Raw genomic sequence first — 19,898 nt, 5'->3', positions numbered from 1 at the left:
CAAATTTAAATAAAATAAAATAAATAAATAAATAAATATTCGTGGGTTTAAGGTAGACAAAGATTGTAGTTTTGATGGTTGTGCTGGCGATCCTCCAGCACTTTTAAAGCCAGATTTTATTTGCTTAGAAGCCATTTTTAACTTTCGATTTATACTTCTTACAGCAACCAAATCAGTAAGTCCAAATGTTTTTAAATCTTTTGTAAGTATTATAGTTTATTTAAAGTCCAAACTGTAATCTTTCCACTTTAAATCTTTCTTTCTTTAATATAGAATCCAATAGTCTTAAACAGCCTTAGAAGCGCTAACGATGTTAATAATCACTTTCACTATAACTTTCACTTTTCCCATGCCATGTTACAGTTCAGGCGCCATGTTTCTTTTCCCTTTTGAAGATCTTAGAAGGAAGAAATATTGATACAGAGTTAAAGTTCAGTACTTGCAGTTGCTAGGACTCCTGTTTTTGTTCTGCCTGCTTTAAGATTATTTTGAAGCTAAATGTTGATTGCAGGGGTGGTCGCGGTGTCTTGTTCTGCTTAAGCAGAAAAGTCCCGGATCCGGAGCTCAGTCGGACTACCAGGGAGCTCTCACCCTCCAAGCCCCAGAATTACTCCTAGGGCTTTTGGGGAGCTCTACTTTGTCCGGCTGCTCACCTTCCTCTCTTCTCCCGAGGGGAAGGTTTCCAAACTGCCAGACAGCTGATTTGGACTGTCTTAGCGGTTTTAATGAGATCGCGGGGCTGACATTCCAAAAGGAGCGTCTGCCAGCGCCTGCGGTGCCACCGGAAGTCCGCCATTTGCCATTTCTTTCTGTTGTGTTGAGAGGTTTACATTTGAACCTTAATAGTGAGGGTGAAAATGAAAGTTAATATCCGGTTCTTTCAAGGCTGCGATATACTCCTCTGCATTTTCAGCTATTTTAAAATTTGCCTCTGCAGTTTGGTAACATTCTCCACATATTTGTATCTCAGAAGTGCTTTGAAAGGATTTTTTATCACCAGAGAGCAATTGGCCCACAAATTGGCATATTTTATTTAGAAACCTTTCAAATACTTTGTTCCAGCATCTTGGCTTCCTCTTTTAGTCAAAATTAGAATCAGAAAATTTTAGCCACCCACAGCGAAGAAGATCAAGCTGCCAGTTACCAGAACAGTAAACTAAAATCACGACTTTAAAACTTTATCTTTCTCCGTCAACTTTTCTTTTTTTCTCTCTCAGCAAACTTCCTTATTTGGCTTGCCTTAGCAGCCTTCTCCCTTGTTCTTTAAGACAAAAGAAATTCCTGAAATGGCGCAGATCTTCAAAAAAGTATAGCAGGCTGTTGCTAGAAAAAGCCTCTATTAAATTGATTTAAGATAGAATAATAATCTTTGAAGTTGATTAAGAAAGGGAGGCATAACTTACTGTTTAAAAAATAAACTTCAAAACGGACAGCTTCTTCAACCCCCGAAGAGATTGCAGCCCCTCCTCTTCCAGCTTTTGGCATGCAGACAGCTTCGGAGTTCAATTCCAAAAACAATTTGCTGGTTTACAGCTGTATTGAAGGGTCCTGAGAGGAAGTTCTTTGATACACCCTAACTGGGTGGGTCATAAAAACTGATGGGATATCAGTCCCTTCAGTTAAAAGGTAGAAGAGCAACATTACAGGGAGAAATACTTCAGAGATCTCTCCCCATGCGTGTGTTCAGTTAGCTATATTCCCCGGAAGTCGTAACATTATTTTATTCTTGAGCACAGATGTAACTTTGTTTTATTCTCGACAGCCTATTTTTCCACTAATAGTAACATTTTCCATCATGTCATTTACCATAGCAAGTGCAAGTTTTTGAAATTACTTTTTCTACATTCTCCATAAATGCCATCTTTATTAATTAGATACCTATATTGTTATGTGCATTAACTATCTCAACATTTTTTTTAAAAAAACAGTTATCTTAACTCACAACAGAAACAATTATATGAACAATTTGTAACTATTAAGTCATGAAAAGTAAATCTGTACAGGTTATGATAAACTTTTGTAATCATGAAAAAGATATAAAATGTGATTGGTTTGCTCATGACTAGCTTATTTGAATATTCAATATAGAGCTCTTCCTGCTATGCATTTACTTGCCTTATTTCAAATTGTATAGTTTTAGTAAAGGAATATGTATCTCTTACTCATTTCCTAGTTCTGGAATGGACTGTCTGAGGATCAGACATCTTAGTTTGTTTTTTTATATATTAAGAAGCCTGGTGCAGGATATTCATTCGACACTGACTAATATAATAAAATGTCAATAACTTTCATGCGATAACAGCATTTTTTACATAATAGTGATATAACTGAAAACTGCAGTTATTTAATTCTGAATAGAAATACCTAGTTCATAGTATGAGGGCTGAGGCTGACAAGGCTGGACCCCAGGAAGCACACTTTCATCCTACAGTATACAGCCATTGCATTCTCATCATATACTCTTTGTGTAAGTAGTATTATGCTCTTTTTCCCCTTTTTCTTTGGAGAGCTTTGGTCTTCATATGACATGTCTAAAGTATAATAATTTGGGTTTAATTATTTGTGTTCCCAATAAGAATTCTGAATTGATTTGTTCTATGATCCATTTATGTGTTTTTTAGGCTATCCATGGTATTGTCAGGAATCATCTCCATCACCAAAGTTTAAGCATCAATACTCAGAAAGTATTGATGCTTAAATACTTCTTCAAAGGCTAGCTTCTGCCTATCACAGAGAAACATTGCCTGTAGTATTCTGAACTTTGTAAATATAGATCTGAATTTGTCTTCTAAGATCTTCACTGGTAGTCTACCAAGTGTTAGTCCTTGTGTAAGGATCGCCTCTCCTTCCAACTTAAGAAAGTACGAACTCTTGAAACGTAGTTGTTCAAAAGGATTCTTTCACTTAAGCAGAAGTGAAAGCCATCCAGCTAAAGCACAATCTGAATACCTTTAGGCAAAGCAATAGGATTAAAGTGGTAGAGACCCCTCCCTTTAAGTCAGAATGCAGATTTTAGCCAATACACAAGTGTGAAGATGTTTTCTTTACTATTTCATTTGAGAACCTGAACAAACATGCATTCCCACCACTACCCTTTAAAGTGAGACAACCCACATGGCTATCATATAAATTCCTGCAGGTAAAGGGAATCTCAGGCCTCCTTGGCGCCAGGATATAGGTTGTAAAATATCTGATGACACAGGCAATGCTAGTAAATCGAATCCAAGTCTCCCCCTTCCTCCACTTGAATGGCAGTATCACTTTTAGGGATCTGACACCTTGACATATTTCCTGGCTGCTGGTTCCTTTTCTCATAATAGTAAGAAAGGCCTACTTAATTATCTGCTACTTAATTATCTTCATTGTCAGTTCTAAGATTGCTTGTTGTACCTATTGTTATCAGTTTGGTCTTCTTTATATTTAGCGTTAGCCCTAATATTTCACTGTCCTCTTTGACTTTCATTACTAGAATTTAAAGATCATCCATCTTTTCAGCTAACAGAGTAATTATCAGATTAATACTGTTAGCCTAGGAGTTCAAAGACATGCAAATGCAAGTAGATTAATAGGTACCACTTTGGTGGGAAGGTAACAGCATTCCATATACCTTGGTTGTATAGCCATGTTGGCCACATGACCACGGAAGTTGTTTTTTGACTATGCCAGCTCCCTCAGCCAAAAACCGGAGATGAGTACTGTGTCCTAGAGTCGGACATGACTGACAGGGAAAACTTTACTTATAATTCAGATTACTTGTGTTTCTGCTTCCATCTTAAAATCTTACCCAACTTTTTTCAAACCAGCCTCCCTCTACATAGCTAGTCCATGAATTACAACAGCAATTGGGACTGAAATTTCTGTTGTAAGTGATGCAGTTTTCAAGTAGTCCCTATTACTCTTGTTAAACAAAGATCATTAAGATGGTTCATTAAGCAACCATCCTCACAACTTCCTGCCAACTTCCAACAACTAACATTGATGGAGAAGGTGGCAGGAAGTTGCAAGTCCCAGGCAGCAATTTCCCCCACTTTTGGCAGATAGAGAAGGATATGCAAGAAGGTATGAGTGGCCAAGGAAATGTAGCAAAGCTCAGGGCTGGAGCATAAGGTAGCTGATGAGGGGTGATGCAAATGCAGAGGGGCTGAGAAAGGGTGCCTGGGAGGGGAAGACTTATCCAAACAATATATGACATTCCCTGTCATCTTCCCCATTGACTTGGCTTGTGGGAAGTTGATACGGAAGGTCACAGAACATGATCAAGTGACCAGGGGATACTGCACCTTCATGAGAACTTGTTGACAAACACCCAGAACACAATTACATGACTGCAAGGGTGTTGGGATGGCTAGAACTTTGAGGAATGTCCATAACCACCACTTATTCATACTGTTTAACTTTGAATAGTCACTGGATATGTAGTTTTTAACAGAGGACTGCCTGTAATGTACCCAACATATGGTTTGAATAAATAAGGAGAGAATATACATCCTTATTTTACTCCTTTGCCAATCTGGAGTCAGTCTGTTTCTCTGTATCCCATCCAGACTCTGGCTTCCTATCCTGTGTATACATTTCTCATAAAGGCTATGAGCAGAGGTGGGCTGCTACTGGTTCGCACCAGTTCTCCCGAACCGGATGTTAATTTTCTGAGCAGTTCGGAAAACCGGTTGTTGGAAGAAATCTTTTCTCACTTTACAGGGCTAATCCTGCAAGGGAGGCAGGAAGGAAACATTCCGGTATGCCTGTATTTCTAGCCTAATCCTTATCTTAATTGCCCTGCCGCTTTAAGTATTTTCAGAAACTGCCTCTGGGTTAAGCTTTTTACATTGTAAGCCTTACTGGTCCTTGGTAGTATGCCCAGACTTTCTGTCTGTAGAATGAGCTTCTCCAGAGTCCCCCCCCTCCCCGGAGTTTTTTGTGGTACTTTTATTCCCGCGGCTTGACTTTCTTAAAGATTGTTAAAGGGTTGTTTTAAGCTTTTTGGAATATACTTCCAACACGACTGGAACAGCTATTTACAGAAGGGTTGGCATAGCCATGGAAGAAATGGCTGAGAGGCAGGATGCAAGCTTGGCATTCTGTCTGATTTTTTTACTGCCTTTCTGGGGGCATGTGATCTTTCCTTAAATCTGGATGATTACCTAAGGATATCTTGTGAAGTGAGTGAGACAAGCTAGTAGGTACCTTTTTTTTTTAATGGTTATGGGATAATGTAATTTATTTAACATTGAATAAAAATACTCCCAATTTACATTTCACAAATCTACATGAGATTCTATACAATTCTCCACATTCATATTTATATTGAAGAAAGTCAGTCATGTTTTACTTACATATTATTTTGATTGGTTAATAAAAAAAATAAATGAACAAGGGAAGTGTGTATGTGGGGTAATTGTGTTAACCCTCTCCTCCTTACATATTACATAAAGGTAAAGGTGTCCCCTATCTAGTCATGTCCGACTCGAGCTGGTAGGTATCTTTAAGTGGTGCAAATGGATCTAATGATTGCTTCTCTTGGGTGGGAAACTGTGCTCTGTTAGTTCACTGAGCACAGGAGTCTCTTGTCTATGGGATCCTTCAGTCAACCAGGTCATGGTTGTCCCAAAGGTGCTTTTTTCAAGAGGCAACTGGACTTTCTTGGTTTCCAGTTGCCTCTTGAAAAAGCACCTTTGGAACAGGAGTCTCTTGCATTGCTTTGGAATGGACAAGGCACATGATTGCTCACTGATAATAAGTGGATCCTCCTTCTAATTTGTTTTAGTTTTCTCTCATGATAATATGCCATGGTAACATGGCACCAATTGTAGAAAGTTAGCACCCACCCTTCTCCTAGAAGAATGAAATATTTTGAGAAATATTAAAAAGGAAGAATATATTTCCCTGAATGAGAAATGGAGAAATATATTTTCTTAGAGAGAGAAAGCAGCCCCCACCTTCCTTAATAGCCCACAGAAGATGTCAGCACTTAAGAGATAAAGAGATAGATAGCAATATTCATAGGCAAAAATTCCCTGCAGCAAGGTCTGAACAAAGGCAGAATGGAATTAGCCCTCACTCAAGATGTTAATTTGTTAATTTGTCTCTTTAGCTTGCCATTTTGTAGCCCAAATAAGCTCACCCACTTTCTGGAGAGCTTAAATGACCTCTCTGTTAAAGGGTTTCACTTTATGAATAAGAATAACTTGGCTGCTGATAGTTATCCTTGTATTTTAACTATTTTAATTCCTCAATGTGCTCTGGCAACCTGCCTGATTTGTAACTCCGGGGTGCAGGTATTGCTGAGGAAAAGGAAGGTATTCAGACAGAATGCTTTAGGTTTCCATGACAGCTGTGACTCATTAATCTTCAGTGTGTATCCCCCCCCCCCACATTTCTAATCTAATGACTGGTATTTAGGGCAGCTTTTTGCAAGCAAAGAAGCTTTTTGTATTTTTGTACAGGTAATCCTTGATTTACTACAGTTCATTTAGTGACCATTCAAAGTTACAATGGCACTGAAAAAAGTGATTTATGACCATTTTTCACACTTACGACCGTTGCAGCATCCCCATGGCCATGGGGATGGCGAGGGAGGGCGAGGGAGGCAAAGCACCCCTCGACGTGACATTGAGTTGGCATGCCCACTCAGTCACATGACCACCCAGCCACACCTACCCAGCAGGTCATTAGGGCAGAGAACTGATTGTTAAATTATTTGAATCCCACCATTGACTATGAGGTGTTCTGGAATTGCCATTTTCTGAAATACATTCTACAGTTTGACATTGAGAAAATAATCAAAGGCCTTTGAATATAAAATAATTCACACATACATTTCTTTTTAGTTTCTTTGTTTTTCTAATGATTCAGCATGCATCAGTAGTAAAATCTATTCTTCCTCAGCCTTTTTAAAAACCAGCTTGAGTTTTTAATATCTCCCTTTCTATGTTTTTTTTTGGGGGGGGGATGTGATTTTATTTCAGTGCAACTGCACTTGGAGAGAGAATGCCAAAAGCAACTTATAGCCTATCACTCAGGGGTGAAATGCTCCCAGTTCGGACCAGATCACCCGATCTGGTAGTGATGGAGGCAGGTGGTTCGGAGAACCAGTAGCAAAAATCCCTGCCCCCCCCCATGCCCAGCTGAGCCGCACAATCATAAGAGGCTTTTTTTTAACTTTTAAACGCATTTTTTCTACAACCTCTTCGGCCAAAAAATGCTTTTAAAAGTAAAAAAAAAAAGCCTCTGATGATCGCGCGGCTCAGCTGGGATCATCAAGGGCTTTTAAAAGAAAAAAAACCTCTTTTTTTCTTTAAATGCCTCTGGCGATCCAAGTTGAGTTGCCTGATTGGCAGAGGCTTTTTAAAAAACCTCTGTCGATCAGGCAACTCAGCTTGGATCGTCAGAGGCATTTAAAAGAAAAAAACCCCTTTTTTTCTTTTAAATGCCTCTGACGATCCAAGCTGAGTTGCCTGATCGACAGAGGTTTTTTTAGAAAGCCTCTGCCAATCACTCAGCTGGGATCATCAGAGCCTTTTGAAAGCATTTTTTACAACCTTTTTGCTGAAGAAGTTGTAGAAAAAATGGTTTTAAAATTAAAAAAATAAATGGCCACGCTCACCCAGTCACAATATCCCCCCCCACCAAGCCACGCCCACAGAACCAGTAGTAACAAATTTTAGATTTTACCACTGCTATCACTGTTTTGCAAGCTGCAACATTTCAAGAGCAGCTTAACAGAAGCTAGTTTAAAGGTGTTAGGTGTCTGCATCTATTTATTGTACTGGATTGAACAAGTCAGTTGAAATAGCTTGTACATCAGGTAGATAGATAGATAGATAGATAGATAGATAGATAGATAGATGATAGATAGATAGATAGATAGATAGATAGATAGATAGATAGATATTCAACTATGTAGGCATATATAGCAATACATAATCAGATTATCCATTATTTCCCTTTTTATTTTTAACCAAACAGTCTTATTTTTCTCTCTAAAGCAGTAGCACTCATTGCTTTCTACTATTGTAACAGTAGTATTTATTCCTTCCTATTATTGTATTTTTCTATTATATTATATTTAAAAATCATTTTATCATCAAACTCTATTCAGAGACTTGTTGAATCAGAACATTACAAATCTTCAGAAAATTTATTGCAAATAAAAATTATAAAATAAAGAATTACTAAAAGTACATCTTAGTCTGATTATGTTTTCAGTGCAGATAATTTCTTTTAAACTATGTAAGCATTGTTTTAAATAGCAAACCTCTAACTCAACCCTTTTCCTAAATAGATATTTTTGGGGAGGGTAGGAAACAGCAGAAATTATTTATACATTATTTCAAAGAATGTTAAATATGTCTCTATGAATATTCATAGTTTTTTGGCATGTAATGTATAAATTAAAATGCAAAAAGACCTTTTAACTGTCAATTTCTGTTCCAAGAAATACCTTGAAGAACTTTAAAATAGCCTTTGATCATTTCAATCTTTAGCAAATTCTCCTCCTTGAATGTGGCATTGTAATATGAGAGACTTTTTTCCTTTTTCATTAGATCGAGATCACATCACAGATTATCATTATGCAACTCCATGCCACCATTCCCGTAAAGACAGTATTTTCTGGCTTCCACTCAAGGAAAAACAAGGTAGCATTTTATGGTTTAAGTTTCTAAAGGACACTTTTATCTGTGAAACTATATGGTTATGTACAGTGGTGAAATCTAAAATTTGTTACTACCGGTTCTGTGGGCGTGGCTTGGTGGGGGTGGTTAATGTGACTGGGTGGGCGTGGCCAATTTTTTTTACTTTTAAAACCATTTTTTACATGTAAAACCATGTAAAAAAAATGCTTTCAAAAGGCTCAAATCAGAGCCCTGCAAGCTACACAAAATAAAATTGCTACTGTGATTAATGAAAAAATTAATGAAACCAATGAAAAAATTAATGAAACTAATCAAAAAATACAGGCTGTTTCAGATGAGATTTTAATTCGGAACCAGCAGATTAGAGATGATTTTCTATTGGCATTTAAATGTTTGGCAGATGACATTGAAATGGTGGATGATAAAGTTGAAGAAATAAAGCAATCTACAGAAATTTTGGACAAAAAATTAGGAGAGACTCACAGCAAACTTGAGAGAGCTGAAGATGATGTAATAATGTTACAATACCGAGATATGGAATTTGCTTTAAGATTTAGAGGGGTGAAGGAGAATAAACAAGAGAACTTGAAAGAAATGATGTCAGAGGCATTGGCACAGTTGCTGGGGGAGACGAAAATTGAGCTGGGCTGGCAGATTGACAAGGCATATCGTGTCAATTCTTGGGTGGCTAGACAGAAACGCTTACCAAGAGACATTGTAATATATTTTACTACAAGGAGAGTATGCAATGAAATTTTACAGGCTACCTTTAAAAACAAGCTTCAGGTTGAAGGCCAGGAGGTGATGACAATGAAAGAAATCCCCCCCAAGATGCTGAGAGCGAGAAGGGAGTATGCTTTTCTGGTGGATGAGCTGAAAAAACGTCAATTACAGTACAGATGGGAGGTCCCAGCCAGTTTAGTGGTGACGTATTCTGGAGAGAGATATCGTCTTAATACAATATGGAAAGCAAGAGATTTTTATATCAACGTATTAAAGGCTGGGACACCCAAATCACCAGAAGGAAAAAGAAAGAAGGAAGTACTGGAAAGAGAGAGAGAAGAGCTACTGACAGTGGTTCAGGGGGGAGTTTTGACTGGCCAAGAAGAACCACTACAAATTCAGATGGCTGTTCAAGATGTGGAGTTAATTGATATTTTTGAAGAACCGAAGGATCAAAGACAGACCAGAGCAGCAACAGCTAAGCATAAGGAAGAATTAAGACAGCAACAACAACAACAACTACAGATAGCAACTCAAGAAACCACCAGAACAGAAGCTGTGGGGGGAGCAAGACCTAAAGGTCAAATGAGGCAAGACCATCAGAAATTGCTCCAGACGCTTCAGAGGCCCAGAGATGGGAACTAGATTTTTGACTTGGAATGTCAATGGTTTGAATTCTCCACAGAAGAGAAGGAAAATATTTTACTATCTTAAACAATTTAAGAATGATGTAATTTGTTTACAAGAGACTCATATTAGGATACAAGATCAAAAATATTTGACAAATGCAAGATTACGTATACATTATGTTGCAGCAGCAGCAGAGAAGAAAAATGGTATAGTTATATATGTGAAAAGAGACTTAATTGCAAAATTAGTTGAAGCGGATGATCAAGGAAGATTTTTAGCAATTGAACTTTTAATAAAAGGAGAAAAAATGCTTGTAATTGGAGTATATGCCCCGAACCAACAACAAGAAAAATTTTATAATTTACTACACTCAAAGTTGACACAATGGAGATATAAAACTTGTATCCCATTGGGAGATTGGAATGGTGTTTTGGACGTAAAAAAAGATAAGAAGGGACCTAAACAAAATGTTTTAACAAGAGCAAAATTGCCCAAATCGTTCTGGGAGATGATGGATGACGGGGAGTTGAGGGACATTTGGCACGAAAGAAACCCAGAAGAAAAAGATTTTACTTTTTTTTCGGATAGACATCAATCTTTTTCAAGGATTGATTTTATATTAATTACTAATGATTTATTATCTAGGGTGAAGAACACGAAGATCTGTTCAAGAACATTGACAGACCATAGTCCAGTCTGGATGGAATTGGAGTATGGGAAAGGGCCTAGGAGGTCCTGGAGGTTAAATGATAATCTGTTTAGATACGAAGAAAATGTAAAAGAGTGTAAAAAATTTATGAAAGAGTTTTTTGTTATGAATATGCAAAAGGGTACATCTATGGAAATGGTATGGGATGCAAGTAAAGCCTACATGCGAGGAATTTTGATATATTTGAATAATAAACATAGAAAGAAACAGGGGGCAAAAAGAAAAGAATTAGAAGAGGAGATTAATAAACAGGAACGGGCTTTAATAGCCAATCCAACAGATAAGAAAATTAAAGAGGCAATTAATTTACTGAAGGGTCAGTTTAATATGTTAATAGCAGATCAAGTGGCAACCAACTTACAATATGCAAAACATAATACTTTTTGTAATGCCAATAAACCAGGTAGGTGGTTGGCATATTTGTCAAGGAAAAAGCAGAAAGCAAGGACGATAGAGAAAATAAAATACAAGGGTAAGGAGGTTTATGAGCAAGAATTGATTAAAAAAGCCTTTTTAGAGTTTTATTCAAGGCTGTATACTGGTGATAAAATTCAAGATATAGATATAGATAGATATCTGCAAAAAGAGAATATTTGTATAACTTCAAAAGAGCAGAGGGATAGCTTAAATCAATTGATAACTTCCGAGGAAATTATGTTTGCAATTAAGCAGTTGAAAGTGGGTAAAGCTCCTGGAACGGATGGTTTGACAGCTATTTATTATAAAAGTTTACAGGAGGAAATGGTGGAACCACTGAAGGAATTATTCAATAATATACAACAGTGAGGAGAGGTACCTCCAACTTGGAAGACAGCATTTATATCGCTGATCCCAAAAGATGGGCAAGACTATACAGACCCTAAAAACTATAGGCCGATTTCACTTTTAAATACAGACTATAAGATTTTTGCTAAAATTTTAGCAAACAGATTAATGACAGTCATGCAGCAAATGATTCATCATGATCAAACTGGTTTTATAAATGGAAGACAAATGAAAAGTAATGTAAGGCAAATTGATAACTTATTAGAGTATTTGGGAAGGAACAACCAGGTCTCCGCAGTGCTAATTTTTCTGGATGCTGAAAAAGCTTTTGACAGATTGAACTGGCAATTCTTATTAAAACTAATAGAAAGGATGCAATTTGGAGAACATACAATCTTATACAATCTATTAAGGCAATATATCAAAAACAAACAGCGCAAATAATAATCAATGGTGGTTTAACAGGTAATTTTAATATAGAAAAAAGAACAAGGGAAGGCTGTCCCTTGTCTCCGTTATTGTTTATTTTGACGCTGGAAATTTTATTAAATAAAATACGTGGGACTGATATAATAAAGGGAATCAGAATTAGACGGCATGAATATAAGTTACGAGCATTTGCGGATGACCTGGTGGTTACCTTAGCCCAACCGGTACAATTGATTACAGCCTTGATGGATATAATCTGCTCATATGGACAAGTATCTGGTTTTAAAATAAATACAGTTAAAACAAAGATAATAGCTAAAAACATGGCCAAAAGCCAGAAAGAAGAGATAGAAAGGCTAACAGGATTTGAAATAGTTAAGAAGGTTAAATATTTAGGAGTTTATATTATGACTGCAAATATGAAATTATATCAACATAATTATGAACCGTTATGGCAAAAAATACAGAAAGAGATGGAAAATTGGAAGAAATTGCAACTGTCTTTGCTGGGTAGGATAGCCGCTGTAAAAATGAATATCTTACCAAGATTCTTATTTCTTTTTCAAATGATACCTATACTTAAAAAAGATGAAAATTTGAAGGAATGGCAGAAGGGCATAAACAAGTTTGTGTGGGCAGGGAAGAAACCACGAGTTAATCAAAAGATAATGCAAGACACCCGAGAAAGAGGTGGTCTTAAAATGCCCAATTTAAGACTGTATTATGAAGCTGCTACCCTCTCAGCAATTACAGATTGGATAACTTTAACGGAGGAAGAGATACTGAATATTGAAGGATACGGTCTGGTATACGGCTGGCATGCTTACCTATTGTATGACAAGAAAGTAGATAAGACTTTTAAAAGTCATATATTAAGAAATGCTCTACTGCGTGTCTGGAAAAAGTATAAATATAAACTAAAGGATAAGTTACCAATATGGACAGTACCCAGACACGCAATAGAGAATATAAATTTGGAGCAAAAGCAAGATAAGTTTACATATAAGGAACTCCTTTATAAGGAAGGAGTTAGATTACAATTAAAATCTATGGAGCAATTAAGAGAAGAAGGAATTATTAAGACTTGGTTTCAATATGGTCAGCTGCAGGCCAGATGGAGAGAGGATCAAAAAACTGGTATTATGCAGCAGGATGAGAATTTGATAAAGCAAATAAGAGATAAAGGTCAAATGCATATTAAAAGGTTGTATAATGTATTAGTGGAAATAGATTCGGAAACAGAGCTAGTCAAGGATTGTATGATAAAATGGGCACAAAACATAGGTGAACCAATAATGTTGGATACATGGGAAAAGATATGGGTTAGAAATGTAAGATTCACACAAGCTCAAAACTTAAGAGAGAACTTTTACAAAATGTTTTATAGATGGCATTTAGATCCAAAAAACCTAGCTTGTATGTATCCAAATTTACAACCCAAGTGTTGGCGATGTGAGTGTGAAGATGCTACATATTTTCGTATATGGTGGACATGTAAAAAAATTAAGGCTTTTTGGATTAAAATATGGTGGATTATTCAAAATATTTTAAGGAAAAAAATTAAACTTACACCACAGTTTTTTTGGGGGGGAATAGTCACGGATTGTACTGTAATAGAGACTAAGTTGGTTTTGAATTTAATAACAACTGCCAGGTTACTGGTGGCACAGTACTGGAAGAAGGAAGATCCACCTACCATTGAGGAATGGACATTAAAAGTTGTGCATCTGGTTGAGATGGCAAAAATTTCATCATATCTTAAAGATCATTCAAATGAAAGATACATATCAGAATGGAGAAGATGGATTGACTATATGCAAATAAAGTACCCGAACAAGAAGATTCATATAGCTTATGAATGAAATATTTTTAAGTAGTTTATAGTTTTTGAGCTATAAGGCGTTAAAGACCTAGGGAGAATATGAATGCAATAATTTGTTAGCATATTTTAGCTTTATGTTTGTGAATGCTATACCCTGTGCCTGTTCTGGGAAGTCTAGGGAGGGGGTGGGGGGAAGGGGGGAGGGGGAAAGGGTGTGGGGGGGAAATGTTTGTATTTCTTATAAAACTTTTCAATAATAAAAAAAAAGGCTCAAATCAGCTGAGTTGCCTGATCGTCAGAGGGTTTTTAAAAAACCCTCTGCCAATGAGGCAACTCAGCTGGGATCGTCAGAGCTTGGATCGTCAGAGCCATTTAAAAGAAAAAACTTTTTTTCTTTTAAATGGCTCTGACGATCCAAGCTGAGTTGCCTGATTGGCAGGCAACTCAGCTGGGATCATCAGAGCTTGGATCGTCAGAGCCATTTAAAAGAAAAAAAGGTTTTTTCCTTTTAAATGGCTCTGATGATCCAAGCTGAGTTGCCTGATCGTCAGAGCTTGGCTCATCAGAGGCATTTAAAAGAAAAAAAGCCTTAGATGATCATGCGGCTCAGCTGGGCATGGGGGGCGGGGGCAGGGATTTTTGCTACCAGTTCTCAAACTGCCCACCGTCATCGCTACCTACTCACCCGAGCCAGTCCGAACCGGGAGCATTTCACCCCTGGTTATGTAGCTCAAATTCACTTTATAATTGTATGCAGGCATAACCATTTTACAGTAAAAAAATTGATTGATGTTAGGACAGTTTTAATATGAGGGATCACTTCCACTTGAATTGAAAACCATCTGTTTGTATCAAAGGCTCTGGTAGTGCAGCAGACTAAAGCACTGTTATTAACATCAGCTGCCTGCAATTACTGCAAATTCAAATCTCACCAGGCTCAAGGTTTACTCAGCCTTCAATCCTTTCTAAGGTAGGTAAAATGAGGACCCAGATTGTGGGGGCAATAAGCTGACTTTGTATAAAATATACAAAAGTATGAAGGCTATTGCTTAACGCATTGTAAGCCGCCCTGAATCTCCGGAGAAGGGCGGCATATAAATCAAATTAAAAAAAAGGGGGGGGGATAAAATCTACAAGAAAAATGTGGAGTGTAAGCCAGTATCTAAATATATATAATTAAACTCTACCTTCTGTTTTCATTAGATATATTTATAGTCATATAAAAGCATTACAAACACAGTGGGTAACCCAAAGCAGTATTTTAGGAAATTTATATTGAACAAGCTCTAGAGGGGCAAAGCTTCAAAACTTTTTTGAAAATAAAGAAAATAAGGACTATAATTAAATTAAATTAAATTAAATTAAATTAAATTAAATTAAATTAAATTAAATTAAAAATGTGGCCCCAATTATCAGTATTTATTAGTTTCATTAAAACAGCATGACTGAAATAGTAACCACCATTGATGATACTTTTTCATTAGGTTAGGAGGAATTAAATCATCATCAGAGGTGGCCTTTTGATATGGCCTTCATATCACAGCAGGCTAGTACATTGGATATTTCATTGCTGCTGTACAAATGTCTGAAATGTTCTTGAAGGGAATGAAACTATTAAACTGAGATGGTCCTTTACAGCAAAAGAGCGCCAAGTGTTTGATATGAACTATTCGGATCTAGTCTTCTTTCCTGCAAGTCTTATACTCTAGCACAGGGCTGTCAAACTTCTGGCTTTTGGCTGGATGCGTCACCTGCTGGCCACGTCCATGCCTAGTTTAGCGAAGGGGGAAAAAGTCCTTATACATCACGCCGTGATGACGTGAGTTTGACACCCCTGCTCTAGCAGTTATTTGTGCATATTTCCTTCCCCAAATTAATGGCCAAAGTCTGCATGACACTTGTATCTCCCTTCTCTTTGGAAAAACATAGAAAACTGCTGAATGGGCAAGAATTCTGATGGCAGAAGCAGTAAATCTTTTCTTGTTTATTTATTATCATTCCTCATGCCATATTCTACAGATATACAGTCAGGTCCAGAAATATTGGGACATCGACACAATTCTAACATCTTTGGCTCTATACACCACCACAATGGAGTTGGAATGAAACAAATACAATGTGCGTATTGGTTGCTTTTGCAGTATGCTTTGGGTCATTGTCCATCTGCACTGTGAAGCGCCGTCCAATGAGTTCTGCAGCATTTGGCTGAATGTGAGCAGATAATATTGCCCAAAACACTTCAGAATTCATCCTGCTGCTTTTGTAAGCAGTCACATCATCAATAAATACAAGAGAACCAGTTCCATTGGCAGCCATACATGCCCACGCCATGACACTACCACCACCATGCTTCACTGATGAGGTGGTATGCTTAGGATCATGAGCAATTCCTTTCCTTCTCCATACTCTTCTCTTCCCATCACTCTGGTACAAGTTGATCTTGGTCTCATCTGTCCATAGGATCTTGTTCCAGAACTGTGAAGGCTTTGTTAGATGTTGTTTGGCAAACTCTAATCTGGCCTTCCTGTTTTTGAAGCTCACCAATGGTTTACATCTTGTGGTGAACCCTCTGTATTCATTCTGGTGAAGTCTTCTCTTGATTGTTGACTTTGACACACATACATCTACCTCCTGGAGAGTGTTCTTGATCTGGCCAACTGTTGTGAAGGGTGTTTTCTTCACCAGGGAAAGAATTTTTCGGTCATCCACCACACTTGTTTTCCATGGTCTCCCAGGTCTTTTGGTGTTGCTGAGCTCACCGGTGCATTCCTTCTTTTTGAGAATGTTTCAGATAGTTGTTTTGGCCATGCCTAATGTTCTTGCTATCTCTCTGATGGGTTTGTTTTGTTTCTTCAGCCTAATGATGGCTTGCTTCACTGATAGTGACAGCTCTTTGGATCTCATCTTGAGAGTTGACAGCAACAGATTCCAAATGCAAATAGCACACTTGAAATGAACTCTGGGCCTTTTATCTGCACATTGTAATTGGGGTAATGAGGGAATATCACACACCTGGCCATGGAACAGCTGAGAAGCCAATTGTCCCATTACTTTTGGTCCCTTAACAAGTGGGGGGCACATATACAAACTGCTGTAAGTCCTACACCATTCACCTGAGTTGGATGTACATACCCTCAAATTAAAGCTGACAGTCTGCAGTTAACGCACATTGTGTTTGTTTCATTCCAACTCCATTGTGGTGGTGTATAGAGCCAAAGATGTTAGAATTGTGTCGATGTCCCAATGTTTCTGGACCTGACTGTAGATGCACCTCAATTTGATGGAGATTTACTAATACACAGATGCATCTCAATTTACTAATTCACAAGTAGGCAATTAGCATTCCACTAATCAGATCTGAACATTATAATTATGCATATTGCCAATCTCATTACACATTAATTTTAAAAGTCTTAAAAATACATACAATTCACTGGAACTAAAATGCCAAAATGGAGAAGGTACAGGTTTTGTTTTCACATTTTTCATATCTTAAAAAACTATTTGATTACAGTGCTGTATAACTGGGAATGAAAGTCTCTCTCTAAAAAGGAAGACAAATTATCTGTATCCGTGGTTAAGAATTTATAAATCTCTCATTTCAGTTCCTCATATTACAACTAGAGGCCATGGATTTCAGTGACAAATTTCTACACATGATTCAAAAAGTATATTCTTTCCAAACGGCCAAAATTATGATTAATGGAGACATGACTGATAATCTGGATATACAAAAAGGTGTGAGACAGGGTTGTCCCTTATCTCCACTATTGTTCATAATCTCATTGGAAATACTATTAAATGAAGTTAGGAAGGATGCGGAAATAAAAAGTCTGAGAACACAAAAAGAAGAATATAAATTACAAGCCTTCGCTGACGACGTGGTATTTATATTGGAGCAACCGGAAATAACAGGAATCAAACTTTTAGCGAAGATAGAGGAATATGGAAAAGTGGCGGGGCTCAAAATTAACAAACAAAAAACTAAAGCACTAACAAAGAATTTGACAAAGGTACAGGAGACAAAATTAGAAGACAAACTAGGAATACAAATTGTAAAGAAAGTAAAGTATCTAGGAATCTGGCTTACCGTTAAAGCAATAACAATTAGAGAAGACAACTATAACAAACTAATGAAACAAATTAGAAAGGATCTGGAAACATGGAACAAATTACAACTATCATTCTTAGGGAAAATCGCATCCATAAAAATGAACATACTGCCTAGATTACTCTACCTTTTTCAGGTAACCCCAATTTGGCCAGGAAAGGATTTCTTTAAGGACCTAAATAAAATAATAACAAAATTCATTTGGAATGGGAAAAAGGCCAGAATTAAAATAAAGTGTATGCAAGATACTCGGGAAAAGGGAGGATTAGGCCTACCGGACTGGGAGATATACTACAAAGCAGCATCTTTAAATTGGATAAGGGATTGAATAGACCTCAAGAATAAAAGAACGCTACTCCTAGAGGGTTTTGAACTACAACGCGGCTGGCACGCCTTCCTGTGGGAGGGAAAGGATAAGCAACATGGATACTTCCAACAACATATTATCAGAGGATCATTGTACAAAACATGGCAAGAGATTAGAAAGCACTATACTAAAATTCCACAATGGCTATCGACTATGGAAGCACTAATTTACCCCAACGCCATGGACATAGAGAAAATGAGAAGTTATAAAGAATTATTGAACAATGAAGGAGATTTACAAACAAGACAAGAATTAAAAAATCAGGGTATAGACATTGATTGGTGGCCATATTTGCAAATAGAATCAAGATATAAAACAGATCGGGCACAATTCAGATTTCAAAATGAACCAAATGAATTGGATAAAATATTATAAGGTACAGATGAGAAAATGATAACCAAAATTTATAAGAATCTAATAAAATACAAATTAGAAGAGGAGGTGGTTAAAGAAAACATGATAACTTGGGCCAAAAACATAGGATATAACATTGAATTGGACAACTGGGAAAAATTGTGGAAGATAAATTATAAGATGACAATGTCTATACCCTATAAGGAAAACCTTTATAAAATGTTCTACCGATGGCACCTCCCACCAGCGCGCCTGGCCAAGATGTTCCCAAATACGTCCCCAATGTGTTGGAAATGTAAATCACAGAAAGGGACATACTATTATCTCTGGTGGTCATGCCGAAAGGCAAAACAATACTGGCAAGAAATTAAGATAATGATTGAAGAAAATACAAAACAAAAACTGGAAATGAGGCCGGAAATCTTTCTATTGGGAATAATCACAGCACAATACACCAAAGAAATAAAATATCTGATCATCCATATCCTCACAGCAGCACATATACTTTTTGCCCAAAATTGGAAATCTGAGCAGTTACCAACAGAAGACAAAATAATCGCCAAAATCACAGAATGCACAGAAATGGATAAGCTCACAAAAGAACTACAAGAGAAAGATGATACTGATTACTATTTAGTGTGGCAAAGATGTTACAGCTGGCTGGAGGGAAAAATAGGAATATAAAAACAATTTTTGACTATTCAATAGGAATGTATAGAATTAAATAAAGAGTGAACTATAATGTCCTATATACAAATATGTAAATATATGAACATAGATATAGATACAAATAGAGAAAGATAAGAGAAATAGAAAAATAACCCACCGATGTAGTAACTTTAAGAGTCAGTCATGGGACTGAATTGATGTTTGTTTGTTCTGTATTTTGTCTTAATGTATTTATGTTTGTTTGTATATTTTTTATAAATAAAAACTTTTTTAAAAAAAGAAAGAGGGGTCAAAGAAGCAATCTATGTCTAAATTGAACGGCCCTCTCTCAACAGAGGGGGAGGGATATGACATCATCTATCTCTAATCTACAGTCTAATCTACAGTCCTTTCAACAGTTCCAAGAAGGTTCCACACCCATTCACACCACTCAGGTGACCCTGATGACACAGATAAATCTCCAGATGACCTTAACTACCCGCTAAAAGAATGCAAATGACCAACTGTCTGCAAGGAGTATAAATCCTTCCATTTCCCACCATCCAGTCAGAGCTAAAGAAGCTTCTTGGATGAGAAGCGAAACGTCTTCAAAGAAAAAACCAGAAAGTCCAGTTGCCTTTTGAAAAAAGCACTTTTGGGACAAAATTTTGCTGGTATGTTTCAGACACCAGCATCACCAACTCTCA

General features: G+C 37.0%; 1 protein-coding gene across 1 annotated transcript in view; it reads left to right on the top strand.

Moving 5' to 3' along the window:
- Positions 1-19,898, top strand: part of CFAP47 (cilia and flagella associated protein 47) — a 525,834-nt gene that overhangs the window by 363,802 nt on the left and 142,134 nt on the right. The window contains 1 exon segment of the mRNA XM_070944210.1: positions 8,544-8,636. Within this exon segment, the coding sequence (XP_070800311.1) occupies positions 8,544-8,636 (93 nt within the window).

Source organism: Pituophis catenifer, unplaced genomic scaffold (genome assembly GCF_029215685.1).
Source record: "Pituophis catenifer annectens isolate HBS135680 unplaced genomic scaffold, rPitCat1.0.hap2 SCAF_4, whole genome shotgun sequence".
NCBI lineage: Eukaryota > Metazoa > Chordata > Lepidosauria > Squamata > Colubridae > Pituophis > Pituophis catenifer.
The sequence above is the reverse complement of the archived record's forward strand: the minus strand, read 5'-3'. Positions and strand labels throughout refer to the sequence as shown.